The 20,423-nt window shown below is 39.3% G+C and overlaps 2 protein-coding genes across 6 annotated transcripts; both read left to right on the top strand.

Moving 5' to 3' along the window:
* The first annotated feature begins 854 nt into the window (after positions 1 to 854).
* On the top strand, positions 855 to 20,215 carry LOC110978708 (uncharacterized). The gene is made up of 18 exons (XM_022233912.2): positions 855 to 933; positions 4,603 to 4,729; positions 5,338 to 5,430; positions 5,555 to 5,687; positions 5,789 to 5,841; positions 6,307 to 6,381; positions 7,372 to 7,457; positions 7,805 to 7,849; positions 7,973 to 8,084; positions 14,341 to 14,344; positions 16,309 to 16,397; positions 17,147 to 17,239; positions 17,796 to 17,928; positions 18,069 to 18,121; positions 18,318 to 18,392; positions 18,707 to 18,792; positions 19,581 to 19,625; positions 19,864 to 20,215. The coding sequence occupies exons 2-18, from the start codon at positions 4,647 to 4,649 to the stop codon at positions 20,085 to 20,087; spliced, it is 1,482 nt and encodes a 493-aa protein (XP_022089604.2). The 5' UTR covers positions 855 to 933; positions 4,603 to 4,646; the 3' UTR covers positions 20,088 to 20,215.
* LOC110978643 (thiopurine S-methyltransferase-like) lies at positions 9,217 to 14,680 on the top strand. 5 transcript variants are annotated; one of them, XM_087148737.1, is made up of 9 exons: positions 9,217 to 9,371; positions 10,455 to 10,587; positions 11,344 to 11,433; positions 11,550 to 11,682; positions 11,817 to 11,869; positions 12,051 to 12,125; positions 12,580 to 12,665; positions 12,802 to 12,846; positions 13,374 to 14,680. In XM_087148737.1, the coding sequence occupies exons 2-9, from the start codon at positions 10,505 to 10,507 to the stop codon at positions 13,484 to 13,486; spliced, it is 678 nt and encodes a 225-aa protein (XP_087004863.1). In that variant the 5' UTR covers positions 9,217 to 9,371; positions 10,455 to 10,504; the 3' UTR covers positions 13,487 to 14,680. The 5 variants fall into 5 exon arrangements, with proteins under 5 accessions (XP_087004863.1, XP_087004860.1, XP_087004862.1 ...); XM_087148734.1 differs by having other exon boundaries at positions 11,341 to 11,433; XM_087148736.1 differs by having other exon boundaries at positions 9,246 to 9,399; positions 11,341 to 11,433.
* Positions 20,216 to 20,423: the final 208 nt, after the last annotated feature.

Here is a 20,423-nt window from a genome sequence, read left to right as displayed (position 1 = left end):
AAACTTTCCTTTCAAAATCAGGCTTTTCTTTAACAGTAACATTAAGACAGGTGCTTATTATACCTAATTGTGTTTTGGTAATGGCATTTACATGGTATAATATGAAGACTGCTACACAGCAGGCTTCAAACCGCACAGTGAATTGAAATTCACCAATCGCAACAGAGGGGACAGACATCCCGGCCCTATCTAGTTGTTTTTAGAGGCGAAAAGGCTGCGCTAGGTGCTAAGATGGAAACCTCCAATTTGGGTTCACCTCATGAGGTCCTAGACGAACGGGACAATTGATTTGTGTGCGAGTACGATTGGCAACGGGTCAAGAAATGTGGCTCATTGAAATTTATGCACACTGTACGTACCAGCCTAAAAGCAAAATAACACTGAAGACCTTTTCTGGGCGTCGTTTCCTAAAATAAAGATTATTTTTTTCAGCTTTTCGGATGCAGGACCGTATAATCATACTTTTATGTTGTTACTCATATGTCTAACTCTGGAGGGCGCTCTTCGCCCTTTTCAGGTTGCACAACTCCAAATACGCGCCCATAGAAAACAGTGCGAAATTTTTTTATTCCTTTATTCCTTTGAACGAAGATACCCCCCAAATAGCAATAAAACTAAGCGCTCATTTCTGAATGTAACCGTCCGCCTCTATCCAAAATAGGTTCGCAATTTCGGGTTTTTGGGAAAGAAATACCCTGAATTAACTGGAGACTATCAGTCCTAAATTCGAGATTTATAGAAATATTTCTATGATGCCTCCTGATTATATGGCCTGTCTTATTGTAAAAACCCCGTGGGATCACAAAATATTAATGAGTTCGCGCGCAGAAATACAAGCATTTGGTGGAATGCACCCTGGCAGAGACGGCGGTCGAGAAGCGAAATGTACGCGTGGCAGTGACACGTAGACGCCTTCAAGTTCCCGCGCGTCAGGTGAGTAAATGCCTCCGGCCTGTAAGGAAAGCTTTTTGGTTTGTTAGTCAATTTGCACAGTAACGAAATGTCACTGAAGATGCAGAAAGGCAGAAGTTGTCTTTATTTTTTAAATGTCCAACTAGCCTAAAAATAGGCAGTTCGCCCACACGAACACTTGCGTTGTCAAAACTTGAGCTCTCATTCGTTTATTCGTGCAACGCACACATCGCTGTGCAATTCCTTTGAATTGCTCCACACACAGTGGTTGGCACTTTTGACGGCAAACTTCGCAAACTCGTGCTCTTAGGTCGGTCCGAGTCACTTTCGGTCGAAAATCGTTTGGTTTTTATGGGTGCAATGTTTAGAATACGTCATCATCGGAGAGAAAAAGACCTTCGGCTTATATCGGCTTTAGTGCTTGACAATCGACCGACGCTATCAACACCATCGAGCCGATTCATGATTTTTCAGACCATCAAAGATCGTATTTTGAACTGACGAATCATAAAGCACTCTAGTATGTATAACAAGTATCACCTAGAGATTTAGGCCTATGAATGTGATTTTATTGAAGTTTTTCAGCGAAAAGCCGTTCTTTGAGGACTTATTGGAATTTTCACTTTTTTAATCAAGACTAAGGGTTTGATTTTTCATAACAATCTCATATTCTATATCATACTGATTTTGTGAAAATAATCTCAACCCCCAAAATGAAGGAATTTAGCCTGGAATTTACATGTATATAAATAGAACTTAGTCCAAGGAAAAGATAAGTCAATCATTTATTATGGGGAACACCAAAGAAGGATTCAAATCTCCCAAACTGAATAGTGTCTTTGAAATTTTGATTGATAAAAGACATGAAGTCTTTGATATTTAGAATTGATCACTCGATGTTGAAGTTTATAAACCGAAATGCATATCAAACGTAGTATCAACGGATGTATGGAATGAGAGTAAACAGAGTGATGGAGGTGTGGAATCGGCAGAGGCTTTACTTGACGGAAGGTTTTGTACGTTAGGTGTGTTCCTGAAATCTGGGTTTCCAACTGTATACTGGTGTAAAAGCATGTACTACACATGTACAGTACATGTACATGTACAGTACATGTACTGTAAATGTACTGTACATGTGTAAGTACTGCACATGTACATGTACATTGTACAAAAGGCGTGCATGTGGGCTGACAGTACTAGAAACAGAAATGGTGGGAATGAAGATCAAACTATGTGGTCAGTGCACAGGCAGGTCACTCATAAGAACGGTTGTGGGACCCAAGGGGAACATAAGGTATGGAGTTGGAGTAGTTGCTATGGCGACTGCCATCTGGGCTGGAAAGGGTTAATGCGAAAACGACTAAGATCATTCAGGGATTCAAACTAAGATCGAGGGGTCTTGCACAAAATTGTACAAATGTAGTCTATGCTAAGAGTAAATTATATGTATCTCTAATTCTAATGAGAAGCAGATTATACAAATTGAAATGTAGAAATCAAACATACGCAAATACTGCTCGGTGTCAGTACAGATATAGAAAAGCATATACCTGTGCCAGTGGTGCAGAAGGATATGAGAACAGATGTCCTCAACGTGGTCCGAGTCAAACTGCAACATACCTGCAGAGGCGCACCCTAGGGGTCACGGTGTGACCAAAGGGTCCCGCAAATTTCAGGTTTTGTGTTTTTTTGTTGGTTTGTTTCTTTGTTCTTCAGTTGCTGTTGCTTAATTTCTGAAAGACAAAGATACACCTGATATACAGGTAGTTAAACATAATAGCTGTAAACGGAAAAACTTCAAAGGGAATTTGCCACTGTCGAATCTCAACGCATTGGATGCATCAGTATATTTCACCACCATTTATTCATTTATTAATTGCAGTAGACGGCGATGATGATGGTTCAATCTAGGTTAGAACAAAATTAACATCTAATCACTAAACCCATCTAAGCTTAACTTAACTTTTATAAGCAATAGTTTCGTATATGACTAAATTGGATTACTTGTCACAAAAAAACCAGACTCTCATTGTTACACCTAAATCCCTCTTTCCAATCGACTTGTGAGTAGAAGTGTAATCTTACAGATTAATCTCCAAGACATCCATCTATAATCACTGGAAGGGGATAAGAAAGAAAAAAAGACTATCATTTGGCTTATCCGGACAACAAAAATTGCAATTCCCTTGTCCTACTCTGAAGCTGTGGCTGACGTGGCGAATGACCACGTGACTATTTCGTGCAGCATTTCTGCTTATAGATGTACATGGAAAATAGTACCATTCAAAACGGACTCAAAAAACGGGATTTGTTTTTTAAAGGTTTTTGGGTCAAGTGACCAGAGTCACCCCCAGGTCAGGTCCACAGAAGGAGATTTTAAGTTTGCAAGCTACATACCTGTGCTGGTCAATTTCAGTGCAAAGTGTTCTGCATAAACATGTACATGTACAATCATGTGCTTAATATGAATAACGCTGTTGTACTTATTTAGATGGGACTCAAAACAACATTAAAACACACGTATTTTATTCGGGTTATCCCCTTGTTATAATATTTTGATTTCTGGAGAAAGAACCGTTTGAAAAGTTGGCGGAATTAATAAGAAGAAATAAAGCCCAAAACACGAAAATGCATCAGTGACGACAGCCCTTCACAAATCACAAAAAGCCATCACCGACTACCATTAATCGGTAGTGAAAGAGCATTATCGATCGCGAAAGTCCATCACCCATCGCAAACACCCATCACCGGTTCCAAAAATGCATCAACAATGGAAACGCCCATCACCTCTAGTGAATATATGTCACTAGATGACGGATGATCACCAATCGTGAATATGCATCCGGCGATAGCTAAGTGCATCACCGATTTGGCAATCACATTAAATGCCTCTTTGGCGTTCCAGAAGTATTTGAGTCAGAGCATCGAAACGCCGTGCACTTCCCAACCTATAGAGTACCGAAGTTATCGTGATCAGAAAATATCATACAAATATTATACTAACATTTTTGTAACGTTCTTAAAACATTTTCATGGATGTTTGGTTAATCTGAACTAACGCTGACGTTTAAATGCGGTGAGCATACATCATAAATTCTAATTAAAAAAACACAAATTGACGTTTGAGACATATTTGAAAAAGAAGATAAACGAAACACGTTGATGTTCTAAAAAAAATCATTTTATTATTGTCGATTTGCGTCTCACATATGTCTCGATGATGTTTCAGAATCACACTAATTTTAGATAAGATGTACGTAGGTGACGTTGAATAAATATGAAAAACGTCAAACATTCTGATAAACGTATTTCCATCGACGTTTGGGTCTATGAAAGTGTCAGTAGTGCTTACAAATCACACAATCACTTTCGAAACTTTGGGCAAAATAACTTTATTAAAAATAGTATCAATTTTCAATTTGATTCAATGAAAATGTTATTAACGTTTAACTGCAAGGGGTGTTGTAAAATAGTATGCTTAACATGAATGTTGTGACTATTGGTTGGTGTTGTATGACAGTGGTCGCATGTCATTGTAACAACGTTATTACAATGTATTATGTTGTAAAAATATCAGTACAATGTTGCATTGACCTCAATTTACATAATGACCCTAAAAGGGCGTGGTTATCAAGTATTGCATTTTCTGTTGCTGCAGACCTATTGAAAGTTTTGTCTTGTGTTGCACAGTTGAAGTCATCTCACTATAGCTGTTTACTTCTTTCTGGGCAACTATGGCGAAAGGGTTTGATGAGGAATATTGGAGGAAGCGATGGATGGCTAGCGATATCCCATTTCACCAAACAGAGGTCCATCCGTGAGTATTCAGAGGGCGTGGCGAAGATAAATAAAAGTACTGTAGAATGTTAATTATATAGGGCTTGGTGGGAAAGAGATGGTCCATTGCACTTAGAGCTTGTTATTCAACCGAAATGAATCGTCATTGACGTCAAATTTGTTTCCACAACAACCTTGGTTGATTGAACAAAGAACGCACACAATACTAATCGTTTCCTTTACCAACTACACTACCCAAGCCCCCTCGACCACTTCTTTCTTTTGTTCCCGCGACCTTACGTAATGCCTTACGTAATGATGAGGTTACACCATAATATATTTCAGCTCTTTTCCAAACAGGGTTATTTCACCGTTTTTGATAGCAGCGGGGATATTCGGATCGGGTGCATGGTGCAAATTAAATGTAACACCTGCAGGCGAAGGTTGATGTGATTGTCTGACTCAGGTTTTCAACACTTTTATGGTCATGATCTTTGTTGAGGCGTAAAACTCATGTGACTCTATGCAAACCCTCAGAATCATAGAAATCCGCTTGTCTACAGTGTGCATCAAACAAAATCATCCCATCGGATGACTTTGTTGTTTTGTCATGTAATTAATATTTGGATTGTTTTTCTCGAATTTCAGAACTCTCTTGAGATATTTTGCTGACTTGACGGCAGGGCAAGAAAAATGCAGGTTTTTTGTCCCTCTGTGTGGAAAATCGAAGGACTTGAAATGGTTAGTATGCAAGCCGTTCAAAGAAAGTTCTTCCCATTAATTAATGCATGGGATCTACCAAAATCCTCCCGATGAACTATTGGATTTTGAAGGAGGCTTCGTATTATTATGTATGAATCCTTAGGCTCGCAGATGAAGGCCACATGGTGGTGGGTGTCGAGCTCTCAACCTTGGCCATTGAAGCTTTCTTCAAGGAGAACCAAGTAGACTTCACCACCAGTCATGTGGAAGGATTAAGTGATGCTGAATTGTACAAGGTATACAGCTAGTAATTTTTGGTTCAATAATATTTGTTCATACCTGCATCCTACCTTTAAAGATGGATATCTTGAAGCTAATATTGTTTTTTTCTTTTCAGAGTGAAGATGACAGCATTCAGATTTACAAAGCCAATTTCTTTGATTTAAATAGGTATGTTACGCCTTTTAAGGTGACGGGAATGTTTCAAAATTTTGAAATTTAGTTCCGCGCCATGTAAATAATGCTCTTGCAATGTTCAACATTTATTACATTCACCTGGAAAATGTTTAAAGAACGTTAGTCTAGGCCAGTAGTGATATTGACAGAACGTCATTTTGGCGTAGGCCCCCTACTTCAGCCTTTTGTTGAAAACTTTACCAAACCCTAGTTTTTAATTGTTGCCAAATAAATTTCACTCATTATATTTTATGATTGAAAACAGCAAAAGTATGTAATTATTCAAGAACCTCTCAATGTAAAGTTTAATAAGTTTTGTATTTTCGACCGTCATTGCTACAGAAATGTTCTTTAATATGCGAACAAACGATTTGTATTATGGTGTGTTTTGATGCTGAAAGGTTTAATTGGTTATAAAATTATTATATTGTAAAAAGTTACATTCTGATTTCAATACAGAGATATCTTGGGAGAATTCGACTGTGCATGGGACCGCGGAGCATTTGTTTCGTTGCCTCGTGAGGATCAGGAAAGGTATCTCTTAATTCTCATACAAATCAAAGATTAGTCTCCTCAAACTCCCTTGCTCGTTGGCTGCTAACGCGAGTGCACCCCTAAATTCTTTGTCAATATCGAGGATTTTTATCAGTACCAGTCCTACTAAAACTAAGGAATTGTATCATAAATTTCTTGTATTTTGATATGCAAATTTAGGCAATAAATATAACAGCACAATTTACATTAATGACACAAAGTGAAAAGTCCGAGGATTTCCCAAAAACTGAAACATATAAAAGCATGCCAAAACTATATCTTAGTCTCCAGATACAGCTTGGGCATTCTGAGATCGAGGACGTGCCTCACTAAATTCCTAACATAATTCTTGTTAAATTTCAGGGCTTGTCAAACAATAGTGCTCGAAGATCGTCCTGCATTTCAAAAGTGATCATTGCCAGCAATAATCACACCCATACTTGTCAAGTCCTTAAGTCCAGTGGTCACTTGTCTGAATAGTTTTGCGTAAATTATGGTCAGATGACGTACACTATTAAATTGTTACGTTTTTCATTAACATTTAACTTCGGCTCAGCAAGTATTGGTTCACTGTACAACCACAGCAATACCGAGGTTGACTTGGGAAACAGTGCTTCTTGGGTTGTACGCATGAGTTGGAACTTAAACGGTTTCTGCATTTATAAGTAACACCGCTGCTAGGGGGTTTGCAGAATTCGCAAGTTACAAAATGTACAGGGAAGTACAAGGGTTTCGACAGAAGTCTCAGGTCCACAAGAGATTTTTTTTAATACAGTATCACAATCAGTGGTAGCGATCTTCGGGTACACATGTATCGAGGTTGTGAAACAGATGGCGCGTAGCGAGCACTCCACGCTGCGCTCTGGTTTATGGATATACCGGGCATGCCAGAAAGCGGTAATTGGCCAGATATGTTATGGCCTGGGCAGTTCAAACTCCTTCTGTGTCCTTCCTCTGTGGTATGATATAACCATGCCATCATTCTTGCAGATATGCAGATCCGCTGGGTTCAGTACTGAAACCGAAAGGCAGGTATCTTTTGGAAGCTGTTGAATACGACCAAAGTAAAATGAACGGTGAGAAATTTTGTTATTCCAATTTATGGAAATTAATAAAGAAACATATTTCATAATAAAATACTTAAACTATGCGAAAGTTGGTTATAGCCGCTTTGTTTTTACCTTGGATAACATCACACTAAAAATGCAAATTTGCATCAGCGGGAGGTACAATACGCCCTTGACACTGCAAAACAAGTATTGAAATACGGCTACCGGTATACTCTACATGACTATCCGGACTCAATAGTAACATTCGTCACACAAACAAAATTACATGTACATTGCATGTCCCTTTAATTAGGTAATAAATAATTAAAAAGCATGATCTTTTCCTACATCGCCTTTTTTTCCCTCACGCTCAGGTCCTCCCTTCTCAACACCGTTAGAACTGATACAGCAGCTATTTGGTAAGAGCAATAATTGAGCATTTGTTATTTCCAAATTTCAGACCTTTTCCTTGTCCATATTTGTTAAGTAGATGACAGAGTAGTTAGGTTTTGATGCAAACGTGTTTTACTTTGTTTCCTTAGCTGTGGGCTGGAGCATCGAACCCTTGGAGGTCAAAGACGGAACCGATGATAGATGGAGAAGCAAGGGACTAGACGTCATGATACTGAGAACGAGTCTTCTTACCAAGAAATAGCGAACAGAGCCTATGGCGAAGCATTACTACCAAGGCATCAGTCTTTGATGTTTTGAAATGCCGCTGGAATGGATTTGTGGAAGAAAAGTTTCCCCCATCCCCCTTCGAAAAACCTTGCTTTTGGCGAAATCAAAATTTGCTGATTTTTAATGGAATACTCAATGGAGCATCTATAGCCTAGGCTGCTGCTGCTTGTATCTAGGCCTTCAATTTGCTATGTACACATGTTATTAGTATACCACTGCACTTCTGTAATTCGACACGTTTATGCAAACTTTAAATTTGTAAGAATGACAGCATTGAATAAATGCCTCTCCTCGTCCTCATCACGATCACTATAAAAAATTCTGTCCAGCGGAAGCAGAAGCCCAGTATCGCCTGTGTGAATGATATAGGTTTGAAGAACTGTTGAAATACTTGTCATTATAGGCAAAATTGTTCAACCTGTCATGCATTTTGGAATATAAAGGGAAAGATGAAGTTAAACTCTACTGAATTTGAGACTGGTACGCTGGTGGCAGCAGACATGCCACTTTTTGGACACAATATTGCGCCCCAATAAATACGCAAAGGCAAAGAACTGGTAGAAAGGAACGGTATGTTTGCTGCAACCAAGCGCCGCAAAGCCTCCCATTATAAGCTTTGTAGCCTCTTCACAGGGGTGCGTTTTGCAGCGGCCGTAACCACGAATCGGTTCGATGGTAATTTGTGAGAAATGTTTTTTAGTTCTTCCAGAAACAGGTTTTTGGGGTAAAGTGGAAATAAATTATAATGTTCTTCCCATAAGTGTATGTACGTGTATATTTTATCTAAAAATCATACTCGACTACTGGCCTTTTTCCTAAAGAGAGGATCGTCTTTCTTAACCTCTGAATGTACGTTCAAATCTGCCGTTTTGTACTTTTGAAAGTTAATCATAAAGTGACCAAAGAAATTCGATGGGCAGGATGGAAGCCTGTTAACCTCTGGAACGAGTTGCGGCCTTTCTCGTTGACTTTATTTTAACCCTGTACCACGATCAATTGTGTGGTAATCTTATCCTGCCGAATACAGTACAAATTTGTTGTTGGCTTGCCTGCCATTATTGATTCAACAAACCAATTTCCTAGGAACGGTTCGGTGTACGGTTAAATAGTTGCCAGTGGCCAAAGGTCCCGCCACTAACGGGCGTCGTACGACACTGAGGTCCTATGCATTGCAGAAACTCAAATTCATAGCTGTTCATCCGAAAATATGGAGATATTATATACCATCTAGAGACACTTCACAGTTTTCGGCAGCATAAGGCAAGTCCTATACCGAGCTCCATTAGATGTAGGTAATGCTAGTCATCAAAAATACATATTTTCATGTCCAATCAGCATATCATTATCGATTCCTTTGGGGACTAAGCCTGTGAGAGTTTACTTCCCGCTGCACGTCAATGGAAAAACTGCCCCTTGCATCTTTCGTCACCATAGGTATAATTTTAATATAATAAAGTGAAATTCCTAATCATATAGGCTTGCGGATTCGAAGACAAATATCACATTTTTCGTCAAAATCGAGCTCATTTCCTGTGTGATTTACATGTACATGTGCAGTGTACATGTGAAGTGGCTCTCCGGCCCATGGAGTGCTCAGCGGCTTCAGCCGGCCATGCATTTTGATGGGGGCCTTACCTAAAATAAACCTGTAATGAGTTGTGTGGTATATTATGTACTGTTATGGCATCCTGTACGTTATTGTGGGGGTCAGACTTTGTCAGGGTCACGGTTGCTGCCAGGTTTCCACACCACGCGCTTTTTCACGAAGCTCGAGTGTTCCTCCTCACTCAACGTAGTCCTGATATTATATTTAAATTGATGTACTTTGTATTATGTATTATATGTAAATTGATGTAAAGTCACCCCAGTGGTTGTTCATGGTCAAAATCATAAATTAACTGTATCCTCATTAATATTAGTCTGCAACAATGGGTTTTAGTTCATTAGTTCGAACCAGACATGAACGCCGTATTCTTGTATGCCTACGCGACGTACTTCGCCGTGGCGAACGCGACCGTGACGATCTGTCTCTCTAGCTCTCTCTAGCACTATGTTTGTTCTGTCAGAACGTAAGTTCACTTTTGTCCTGAACCTTTTGCGATTTTTTTTTATCATTCATTGTTTTGCACAGTTCTGGCCTGTTCGCATTGACAGATTTGCCTCGTAGTATGTGTGCTTTGTCACGGTGGGCAAAATCCAAGGAATAGTGCACAAAATGTTTCAAAATTTCGTGCAAATATCAGAACAAATGTAGGGCTATTTAAAATGTATCTATACTGAATACCACATTAAAATATCTGCTACTCACGTGAAGTGAGCTCAGTTTTGTCTTGTTTTTTGTAGGATTGCCATGACCTCCAAACCTGGCAGGCAGATGTGATATCTTGGCAAACATGGCCACAATATTTAATGATGTGTATTGGAGGCAGGCGTGGGTGAATAATGATATCAGTTTTCACCGATCAGAAGTCAATCCGTGAGTATGCAGTATAATACGCCCCGCAGCTTCAGGCTAACAAGCACTAGGACAGTACTGCAGTTGAGCTCGCCCAACTATACATTTGTGCTCAAAAGTATTCATACCCTTTGGAAATTAACATACTTTTCCAAATTCTTCATTTGTAAAAGCTATTATAGGTTGGTACTTCCGCTATATCTTTAGATACGGCCTGGGTGTAGTTTTTGCTCCTCTTCAAAACTGTTCATACAAAAGGTTTACATAGTCCATTTTCTTTTCTTAGTAGTCAATAGTGTAGCCTTTGGTCTTGATGACTGCCTCAAGACGGTTCCAATAAGTGTCCACAAGCTTTCTGCATGTCTCCTATGGGATGTTGGTCCACTCTTCCTCGGGGAGAGCCTCCAGCTGGGTCAGGTTGGATGGTCTCCTGGTCATCACTCCAGTCTTTGGCTCCCTCTACAGATTTTCTATTGGATTTAGCTTAGGTCTGGACTTTGACTTGGCCATTCCAGTACATGGATACCACTGTCCGTGAACCATTGCTTTACTACATTGGTGGTGTGCTTGGGGTCACTCTCCTGCTGGTACGTCCAATCAGCTCCAAGCTGGAGTTTCTCAGCAGACACTTTCACATTGTCATCCAGGATCATGACATAATCCTCCTTTTTCGTGATACTCTGTATCTTAATGTGGTTCCTGGTTCCACAGGAGAGAAACAACCCTATAGCATTATAATTTAATTATAATAATAATTTAATTTCAATTTTTCAGAAGTCTAGTGAAGTACATCGCTGAACTGACGGCGGGGCTAGAAAAATGCCAGATATTTGTTCCCTTGTGTGGAAAGTCAAAAGACATGAAATGGTAATGAAAAGAACTCTTGGTCGTTATGATTACAGATCTCTAATGTTTACTTTTTATCGCCGCTAAAATCATAAAGGAGCTGGTCTGCTAAAGTGATTGCAAATATTCTTCTCTAGGCTCGCAGATCAAGGTCACACAGTAGTTGGAGCCGAGCTGTCAACGTATGCAATTGAAGCTTTCTTCAAGGACAACAAACTAGACTTCACCACCAGTCGTGTGCAAGGATTACGTGATGCTGATTTGTACAAGGTGCGTTGCCAGGTTTCAGAAAGAATATTGTTGTTGGTGTGAATTCTCTTCTGTCCACATTTGGTCTTTTTTAACAACGATGTAATTTGTTAGTTTTAGTTGCATGATGCTTTTTCTGTGTTTTTTTCTTCCAGAGTAAGGATGGCTGCATTAACATTTATAAATCAAATATTTTCGACCTCAACAAGTAAGTCTTCGAGTTTCTTTGATTAGGGTGCTCCTTGTGTATTTTTCGAACGGGCATACAATTAGTACAATTTTGATTTGGACATCTGAAATGTAAACGGTTGTGCACGGACGACATTGCCTGAAACCGTGAATCTGAAGGTAACAGACTTTAACTTACTCTCCCTATTTGCATTCATTAGAGATACCATCGGAGAGTTTGACTGCATTTGGGACCGCGCTTCACTAGTTGCCCTACTTCGAGAAGACATCCACAGGTATGTTGGTTTTGCTTTCCAGATTTTTGAGTACCAATACCTGCTGAATCAGAAACGGCGTACTTACAAAAACATTTCATAAGTATCTCAAAATAATTTCAGGGTTTCAAAGATTTGAGTCTCGTCGCACTAATATTTTGCTTTGTGATAAAAAAATCTTCAAATACAACGAATGAACCAGTTTGGTATTCCAACAGCGCATGTCCAAAATGGAGCAGCAGGGTCATTTGGACAAACGTGCGAGATCTGCCCAATCATAGCGCGGCCATTCGCGGACTTGCGCACGTGCTTTGCTGCCGAATAACCTTGCTTTTTGAAACATCAAACTGTGTCATTGTTCTTGGATTGGAGATAACTGACAGACGAAGGAATGTAGTCCCCCAGACGTGGTTTTATTATGCGATTTGACTGAGTATGCTTATACAGTGTGATGTTATTATTATTTTTTTTGTAGATACGCTGACCTGATGAGGTCGATACTTAAACCGATGGGAAGGTGTCTCCTTGAAACTGTGGAATATGATCAGAGTAAAATGCATGGCAAGTAGTCATTTCTTCATCTGATTTAATTTTTTATAATATTAATTCTTGATGTTCTCAGTTCAGGTGTTTGCATGAGTCATTTGCATCAATAGAGGAATGTCTGTCAAGTTGCTTCTGTTTTCTATTAACTTAGGTCACCCATTTTCAACACCGTTCAAAACAGTGGAACAACTTTATGGTAGGAACATTTTTGTTTTTCTTTAAAAAAACACGAAAGGAAGCTAAAACCATATAATAAATAAGCTTGAAGAAGTAAAGTGAATTTAGTTTACAACATTTAAAAGTCAGTCAGTTGTATTTTTTTCGTTGATTCTTTGTAAAAAAGTTTTGAAATAGGCCTATGTTAAATGTAAGTTTTAAGTTTGAATTTTAGAAGTTAAATTTCAATACAAATGCAACATATCCGTCGAATACTTTGGAATGCTGGGTCTTTCCCAAGACCAGCATAATTTTAAAATTCCAATCTCTCGAATATGCGAAGTTCCATTCAAACTCTTTCTGAGAGTTTTGGCTTGAGGCCCCGGCCAGCTCACGATATATACATGTGCTCCTCTTAGACAATAAGCACTGACGAATGTAGAGTCCTCTTGAAATTACGTCAGGCATTATAGGCATTATAGGCGTTATAGGCAAATTAACCAAATGTTTTGGATTGTAACGCGAACTTGCATTAAAAGTCATACTTTACGATTGGATTTCCCACAGCATCGGGTTGGGACATCAAATCTCTGGAAGTGCTGGACTTGACAAACGATTTATGGCGAAAGGAAGGGGTGGATGCTGTGTCAGGAACAATAGCCTTGCTCACCAAGAAGTGACAGGCACCATTACAGAGCTGTTCGAGTTTCAGATTTGCTAATGATGGCGTCGAAAGAGCTCGATAAGTAGTAGAAATGGATCACAAAGTTTCCTTTTGTATAAGAAGAAGTTTATCATACGATGGAGACCCACCCCAAACGGATTGTGGAATATAAATATGAGAAGGGAAATAAATTATCATAGAGTTACTGAGACATGCTTGGTTAGAAAACCTCGGAATATTCATTTTGCCTATTATTTTGCTCGACACGTCCGAATGGCATCAACGTGATTCTGAAATTCAGGTTGGACTTTATCAGTAATACCCAGGAATTCTCTCTTTTTTTTGCACTTTTATTTCAAGCCAATGCCACTCAAGGAACCGTTTATATTTTGTTTTTCTGTGAAACCTGTAAACACCAAGAACTTTTAATGGACTGTAAAAACAAGGACTAATTTATGGACCACAACCGGAACACGGTCGACCTTTTTCAGAGCGACAGTCTTGACTTCTGGCACTTCACGAGTCTTACGATTGTCGTCTCAATTTCCGATGTCGGCAAGACAAACAGCACATTTACGAAATTCCTATATACGAGCGGTTTCTCTCTGTGTGATTAAAGCCTTTGCCATACAGGACTAGAACCTAAGCCTACTAGTTGGACCAATAAAAAAAAATATTCCTTGTTGTTCTATAAGATTCATTGAGGTTACCTGAATTACCTCATCCCGTATATTGATTACAGTACTGTCATTCATTAGGGTTGAGGCTACTACATGTATTTTAAACTTGTATACGGTCAAAACTGGTTTTATTGCCCATTTCTGTAGCGCTTTTGCTTTTCCCTTGATGCATTTGCTTCTCCCGTGACAGTTGTGTGCCACCGTTAAAACCTGAGTGTGTGTAATGAAGTTACTTGCCTTAAGGGTTACTGGGAGCGCTCTGGTTCCTGTAAGGTTTATATTCCCTCGGATAAATCGACCCTGGTAGTGAGGATTATTATCCACGTACTCAACGTACATTACCACTGTAGTGTGTATCGTTGGCAATAGTCTAGCTTATGTTAGAGTTGCCAGGTGATTTGGTTTACCACGTGAGGTTTACTGGATTGCCTTGTGAGGTGTATTGTATAAATAAACCTTAGTGTGTTTTGATATGCCTCGTTGGTTTATGTTTTTAATAAACCTATTGCACTGATTAGTTGTCCTTCAAATCCTGTGTCACTGTGAGGTTTATTAAGGTTTCCGTATATTTCCTTGCTCTGATACCAGTATTTTTCTTTCCTAAGTGGTGGTAAATTTCCACCAAACGAACTGCTCCTAGGCTTAGTCCGCCGTTCGTTAGCTGATATCCCCCCTTGTGTCATGGTAGCCGCTCATCCTCGCGCAAGGTTAATAAATATATTTGTGAGGTCACGCCAGGTCAATTTCATCTCCAATCAGGCCAACAAAGTGACTTTTTTAAGCTATGAAACCCGAAAAAAGTAGATCAAGGTTTGAGAAGTCATTTTTTTTAAAGTTTTCTTTTGAGAAACGAGTAGGCACCCCTTCCCTCCTCGCCACGCCCATTATTTCTATTGTATTTTTAATTTGTTAATGCTGACATTGACGTTAATGACAATAGTTGAAATATTATAGACATTATAATAAATATGTAAATGTGCATTTACATAAATTGTGAATAGGGTATTATGAGCACCCAATGATACTGTTACTGATTTAAATTATGTAAGGGTACAAAAATAAGTGAAGTATTAAACACAATAAATTGAGGGGAAACTGGGTTATTCCGCAAACTAAACGAGCCTATTAAAAACGAACAGAAAACAAAAGCACAGCCAAACATTTCATTTCCAATTGATACACTCAAGTTAAAAAAATAAGAATGATAAAGTTCTTGAAGTACAATTCATCTAGAAACTTATTGATGCCGTTCACATCAACCCTTTCAAAGATCAGTTCTACAACTGATGCTGGAAAGGGTCGAACTAATTAAAAATTAATTAATAAACTGCTGCCAAAGTTTTGGAAGAGCCCGTTGGTACATGTAGTATCTTGTCGCTCAGTCCGTATGTCTCGACATGGAACAGCCGTCGAGACGATGAGCGGTCAAGTGACGTATTGTTCAACAACTTTATTTTAAAGATGGCGACTGAGAGAGCGAGCACGTTAGATTGAATGGATAAAGGCAAAAAGACTGGAAAATACCAGAATAACGTGAGTGAAATCATTGAATAAATGGTTTTGAGAAAACAGAAAGGTCAAGGATCATGTTCGTGTGCAAAAGAAATTGCGCCCACAATAACAGGGCACTAAAGGTAATGAACACCGAGCATGAAGGTGCACCGAGTAGGCAGCTGCTGTAGTTGTTGCGTGGTGTGGGTAAGGAAATCACTCGTAGATTTCACCCTTTCGGTGGGGTATCCAATATCAAACCGTATCCCGGAAGACCTCAAGAAATCTTTGGGGAGAGGAGTGACGGTATTCAGTTCTGGCAAGTCGAGTGATTATTTTAACTAAGAATCATGGCTTTTCATGCTTTTTAGCATTTCCAATTTTCATGTACAAATGGACTAACCATAGGCACATCATGGCTACTTCAACTTTTATATATAGAAGTTGAAGGCTCCCCTGGAGACTCGCTGGGAACCTTTGAGTTTCTTGATGTACACTTTATGATATCTATCATTCATAGTTCATACAAAGAACAATTTTATGGTTTTGTGATGTTACAAGTTATCCCGCTATAAACTGCTATTTATGTTCTAGAACATGTGCGTTTTAATTGCAGAATCGCCGTCAACCTGTCCAAGCCTGGTTGGCATCTTAACACACTTCCTAGGCAGGCATGGCCAAAGTAGTTGATGATGAATATTGGAAGCGGCTTTGGGTGGAAGACAATATCGGGTTTCACCGATCAGAAGTCCATCCGTGAGTATTCTTGGGTGGTGGTGGTGAGGGAAACTGTACGCAATAGATAGAACATTCCATGACAGAGCCGGCAATGATCAGAGATACAAGAGCCGAAGCCAACAACAACTATTTGGGATATGGCTAACATAATTCCATCAAGTAATTCTCTACACTTTGTTCCATTACACGTACATGTAAATCAGTACTTTGAAACAACACTGTAGAATTTCACAACTAGAATGATGCCATTGTAAAAATTCAGGACACTTCCAATTAATCTTTGCTGAATTACCTAAGGCTATTTTTCAAGGTCAGCCTTGACTTTGTACATCCTTGCACTCAATCACCAAGCTTTTTCGAATCACGCCTCGTTTATGTGCAGAACACTGTATGTAGAAATGTACAGGCATCAGAAAGTATAGAAAGTCCGTGTACAGGAATTATGCTCTGAAAATGTCCAATTGAACTTCAATCACATTGTTAAATCTGGCGAAGGTTGCCAAACTTTGTTTTTGTATGTAAAGTGAATGCAGTGCTCAGATCATGTTATTTGTTTTTTTGCCAAGATACATGTGTCGCTTATTCAACACCTTGATTTGCTCAGGTTTTTTTGAGAGACCCAAGGTGATATAACTCAAATTAAGTGTTAGGAAACCTAATTGGAGATCCGCTTGCATCTACTGTGCAACAAAGAGAGTTTCTGGGTTGAGTTAATCTGAATGTTGCGTAGTTGGTTGTCAATAAACAGTTACATTTGAAACTTACAGAGGTCTCTTGAAGTACATTGCTGAAATGACAGCAGGGCAGGAGAAATGCAAGATTTTTGTTCCGCTGTGCGGAAAGTCAGAAGACCTGAAATGGTAAGAGTGAAAAGAACTCAAGGTAAAAATGTTTCGATTCATTAGGTTTCTTTTCTAAAATTGCTACTTTTTGTATTGTTAATTCAAGCCTCCATCCAGGATTCCAGCTTTAAAATCCAACCAGTTTGGAAGGATTTGTAGGAGTTCAACAGGTTCAACGGGGGGGGCTCAAAAACATTAAAAATGTCTCTATATAACCTTTTATGTCCTTTCTTAGGGAAATTGGCCTCAATTGGGTGGCTCTCGTCACTATGGGATGGATAGGAAATGAGACAGTCCCACAAATTGTCTTTCTGTCCTCATTTAAAACAAAAAAAATTGCCACCTTTTTTGGAGGATGAGTTCGGCCCATTGCCCCCCCCTTCCCCGGATTTGCCAAAGCCCGCTACAGTAATTGTACACGAGGTGTGACGCCTATTTAAGTCAAATATAGTGTGCGCCCTCATGAGATCAGTTTCCTGCACAAAGGTGGACTTGGCAGAGAAACAAGGACTAGCTATTGAATTTGTTCAAGGAGTTGGGGATACTCAAATGGTTGGAAACATTTCTTCTCCAGGTTGGCAGATCGAGGTCACACAGTGGTGGGAGTTGAGCTAGCAACCTTGGCCATTGAAGCATTCTTCAAGGAGAACAAATTAGACTTCACCACCAGTCACGTAGAAGGATTAAGCGATGCTGATTTGTACAAGGTACGCTGCCACTTTTCAGAATGAGAATGGGTGTTCATGTGAATTTTTGTCTGCATAAGATTTGTCTTCTGAGTCAAAATGATGTAGGCCTAATTTGTATTAGTATAGTTGGTGGTATTGTCTATTTTTTTTTCTTTCAGAGTCAGGATGACAGCATTTTCATTTATAAAGCAGATATCTTTGACCTGAACAAGTAAGTCTTCAAGTATGTAATGCAATGTATTTTACTATATGATTAGGACGTGCCTGTGTATTTTTTAGTACATGTACATGTTTCAGATGTTAGTGTACGATTTAGACATCTTGTGGATTGTTAAGTGTTGTTCAAAGCCTTACCCTGTGAAATTTAGGGTATTTAAAAAAAATTTCTCCCTATTTGCTTTCATCAGAGATATCATGGGAGAGTTTGACTGCATATGGGACCGCGCTTCACTGGTTGCCTTGCCTCGCCAAGACATTCAGAGGTAGGTGAGGGTACATTCCTCATCTGAGTACCCGCTTTAATCAGACTTTGTTGGTATTATTAAAAGCATTTTAGTTTTAAGAATTACTGAAAAATTATTCCATGCATTGGCGAATCTCCCTACATTTGGATTGTGAATAACTTCAATCTAATCGGACTAATAATTTATGTAATAATGATTTTTATCTACATGTAGTTCAAATCAATAATTGGTCTTGGATCAGAGAGCTGACGAAGGAATTTGGTCACCTGGACAAAATGTTCTTTATGCTCTTTGAGTTCTGTTCACAGTGTAATGGTCATTCTTTCGTGTAGATACGCTGACCTGATGAGGTCAATACTGAAATCGAAGGGCAGGTGTCTCCTTGAAACTGTGGAATATGATCAGAGCAAAATGAATGGTAAGTGATTATTCCTCATCAGAATATGTACATTTTGTTGATTTTCCTGATACATTTCATGTATCCATTCCTCGTTTTCTTGGTTCAGCTGTTCATGTGTTTTGGGCCGGGGGTCATTTGCATCCGCTGCCAGTTGTGGAGGGCTATCCATCCTTAGCTGAAGTGCACCCCCAATCAGGGAAAGAAAGACAGGTGGTTACAGGCGGGTTCTTGCACGTGTTCTGCGTGTACGCAAAGATCATACAAGACGGAATGAATCGGTTACAACCCCCGATCCGACTACCCACCGCTACTTTTAAGCGAGGCCTGTGTAGCAAAATGGCCATGCTCTAACTGTGGTGCTAATATATTATCGTATGATGCAATACAGAAGGCACACTTATAAGTGAGGCTTGTTCGAGCTTTCTGCCTCCAAATTTTGTTGACACTGACTAGCCTCACTTATAAGTGTGCCTACTAGTCGGATTGGATGGTTACGCGTACTCGGCGTGCTCCGCGTCAAACGTGTATGTACTTGAGTTTGTTTCTGCATTCAGTTGGGGCCCTGAACAATAGAGGACAATGAGGTCCCCGATTGACAACTGTGTACAAAACATGTGGGTGGTCTTCTAAAAAAGTTAAAGTACAAACAAAAGAGGAACAATAGGGGGCCCCCAGTTGCAGGCAAAAACACACTTTTGTGCGTGCGCCTGTGCGGTGAGTACCAAAAAAACACGCCCTCCTTTGTGCTGCTCGGAGCGGATAGATGTTTTCCAATTTACTTCTATCTCTCTTCTGACTTACGGTAGGTCCCCCGTTTTCAACTGCAGTCCAAACAGTGGAACAACTTTATGGTAGGAACAACTTCTCCTTTCTTGTTTAAAGGATAAACTAGAAATGTTTAAATAGGCCTATTTTTACATGTTACCAAGCCTTTAGAAGTGAAATGAATATAGCCAAAAATCAACGAGATGTTATTTTTTTGCCATTGATTTGTTAGAGAGTATTGAAAAACATACATAATGAATATATATTTTTAAGATTGGATTTTTCCATATTGAATTTTGTATCACTTGCATTCCTCTGGGACAGCACCTTTTGAAATTACGTCAGTGTACGGCAAAGCCAGCTATGGGCATGACGATTGCCCGAGCATGAGATTTCATTGGAAATCACACTTGTTGCTTACGCTTCTCACAGCATCAGATTGGGACATCAAACCTCTGGAAGTGTCGGACTGGACAAACGATATGTGGCGAAGGGCAGGCTTAGATGTCATTTCTGGAAGAATAGCCTTGCTAACCAGGAAGCGATGAGCTCCAACATTCATATAGCATGTGAAACTGGTTTATATATAACGCACATCACGACACATACTGAATTGCACATGTATAAATATTCATGTAGTATAACATCATAATGAATAACAGTTCGTATGTAACTATGGTTAACAATATTGGAAAGCCCAGCCTGACCCGGTCAGTTGACGGACAGAACTACAAAGTACGACCAAGGAAAATAACCTGCAACTAGGAGTATAATTATGCTATCATTGTGTGTAAATAATCCTGAAAAGATCAGTAATAATACGTTGAAAGTTTTTGTTTTAGTTTTTAATTAATAGTTTTTAGATAGTAATATATACATGTATA

The sequence above is a fragment of the Acanthaster planci genome, linkage group LG18 (genome assembly GCF_054643075.1).
Source record: "Acanthaster planci isolate LZ-2023a linkage group LG18, COTS_SCS, whole genome shotgun sequence".
NCBI classification, from domain to species: domain Eukaryota; kingdom Metazoa; phylum Echinodermata; class Asteroidea; order Valvatida; family Acanthasteridae; genus Acanthaster; species Acanthaster planci.
The sequence above is the reverse complement of the archived record's forward strand: the minus strand, read 5'-3'. Positions and strand labels throughout refer to the sequence as shown.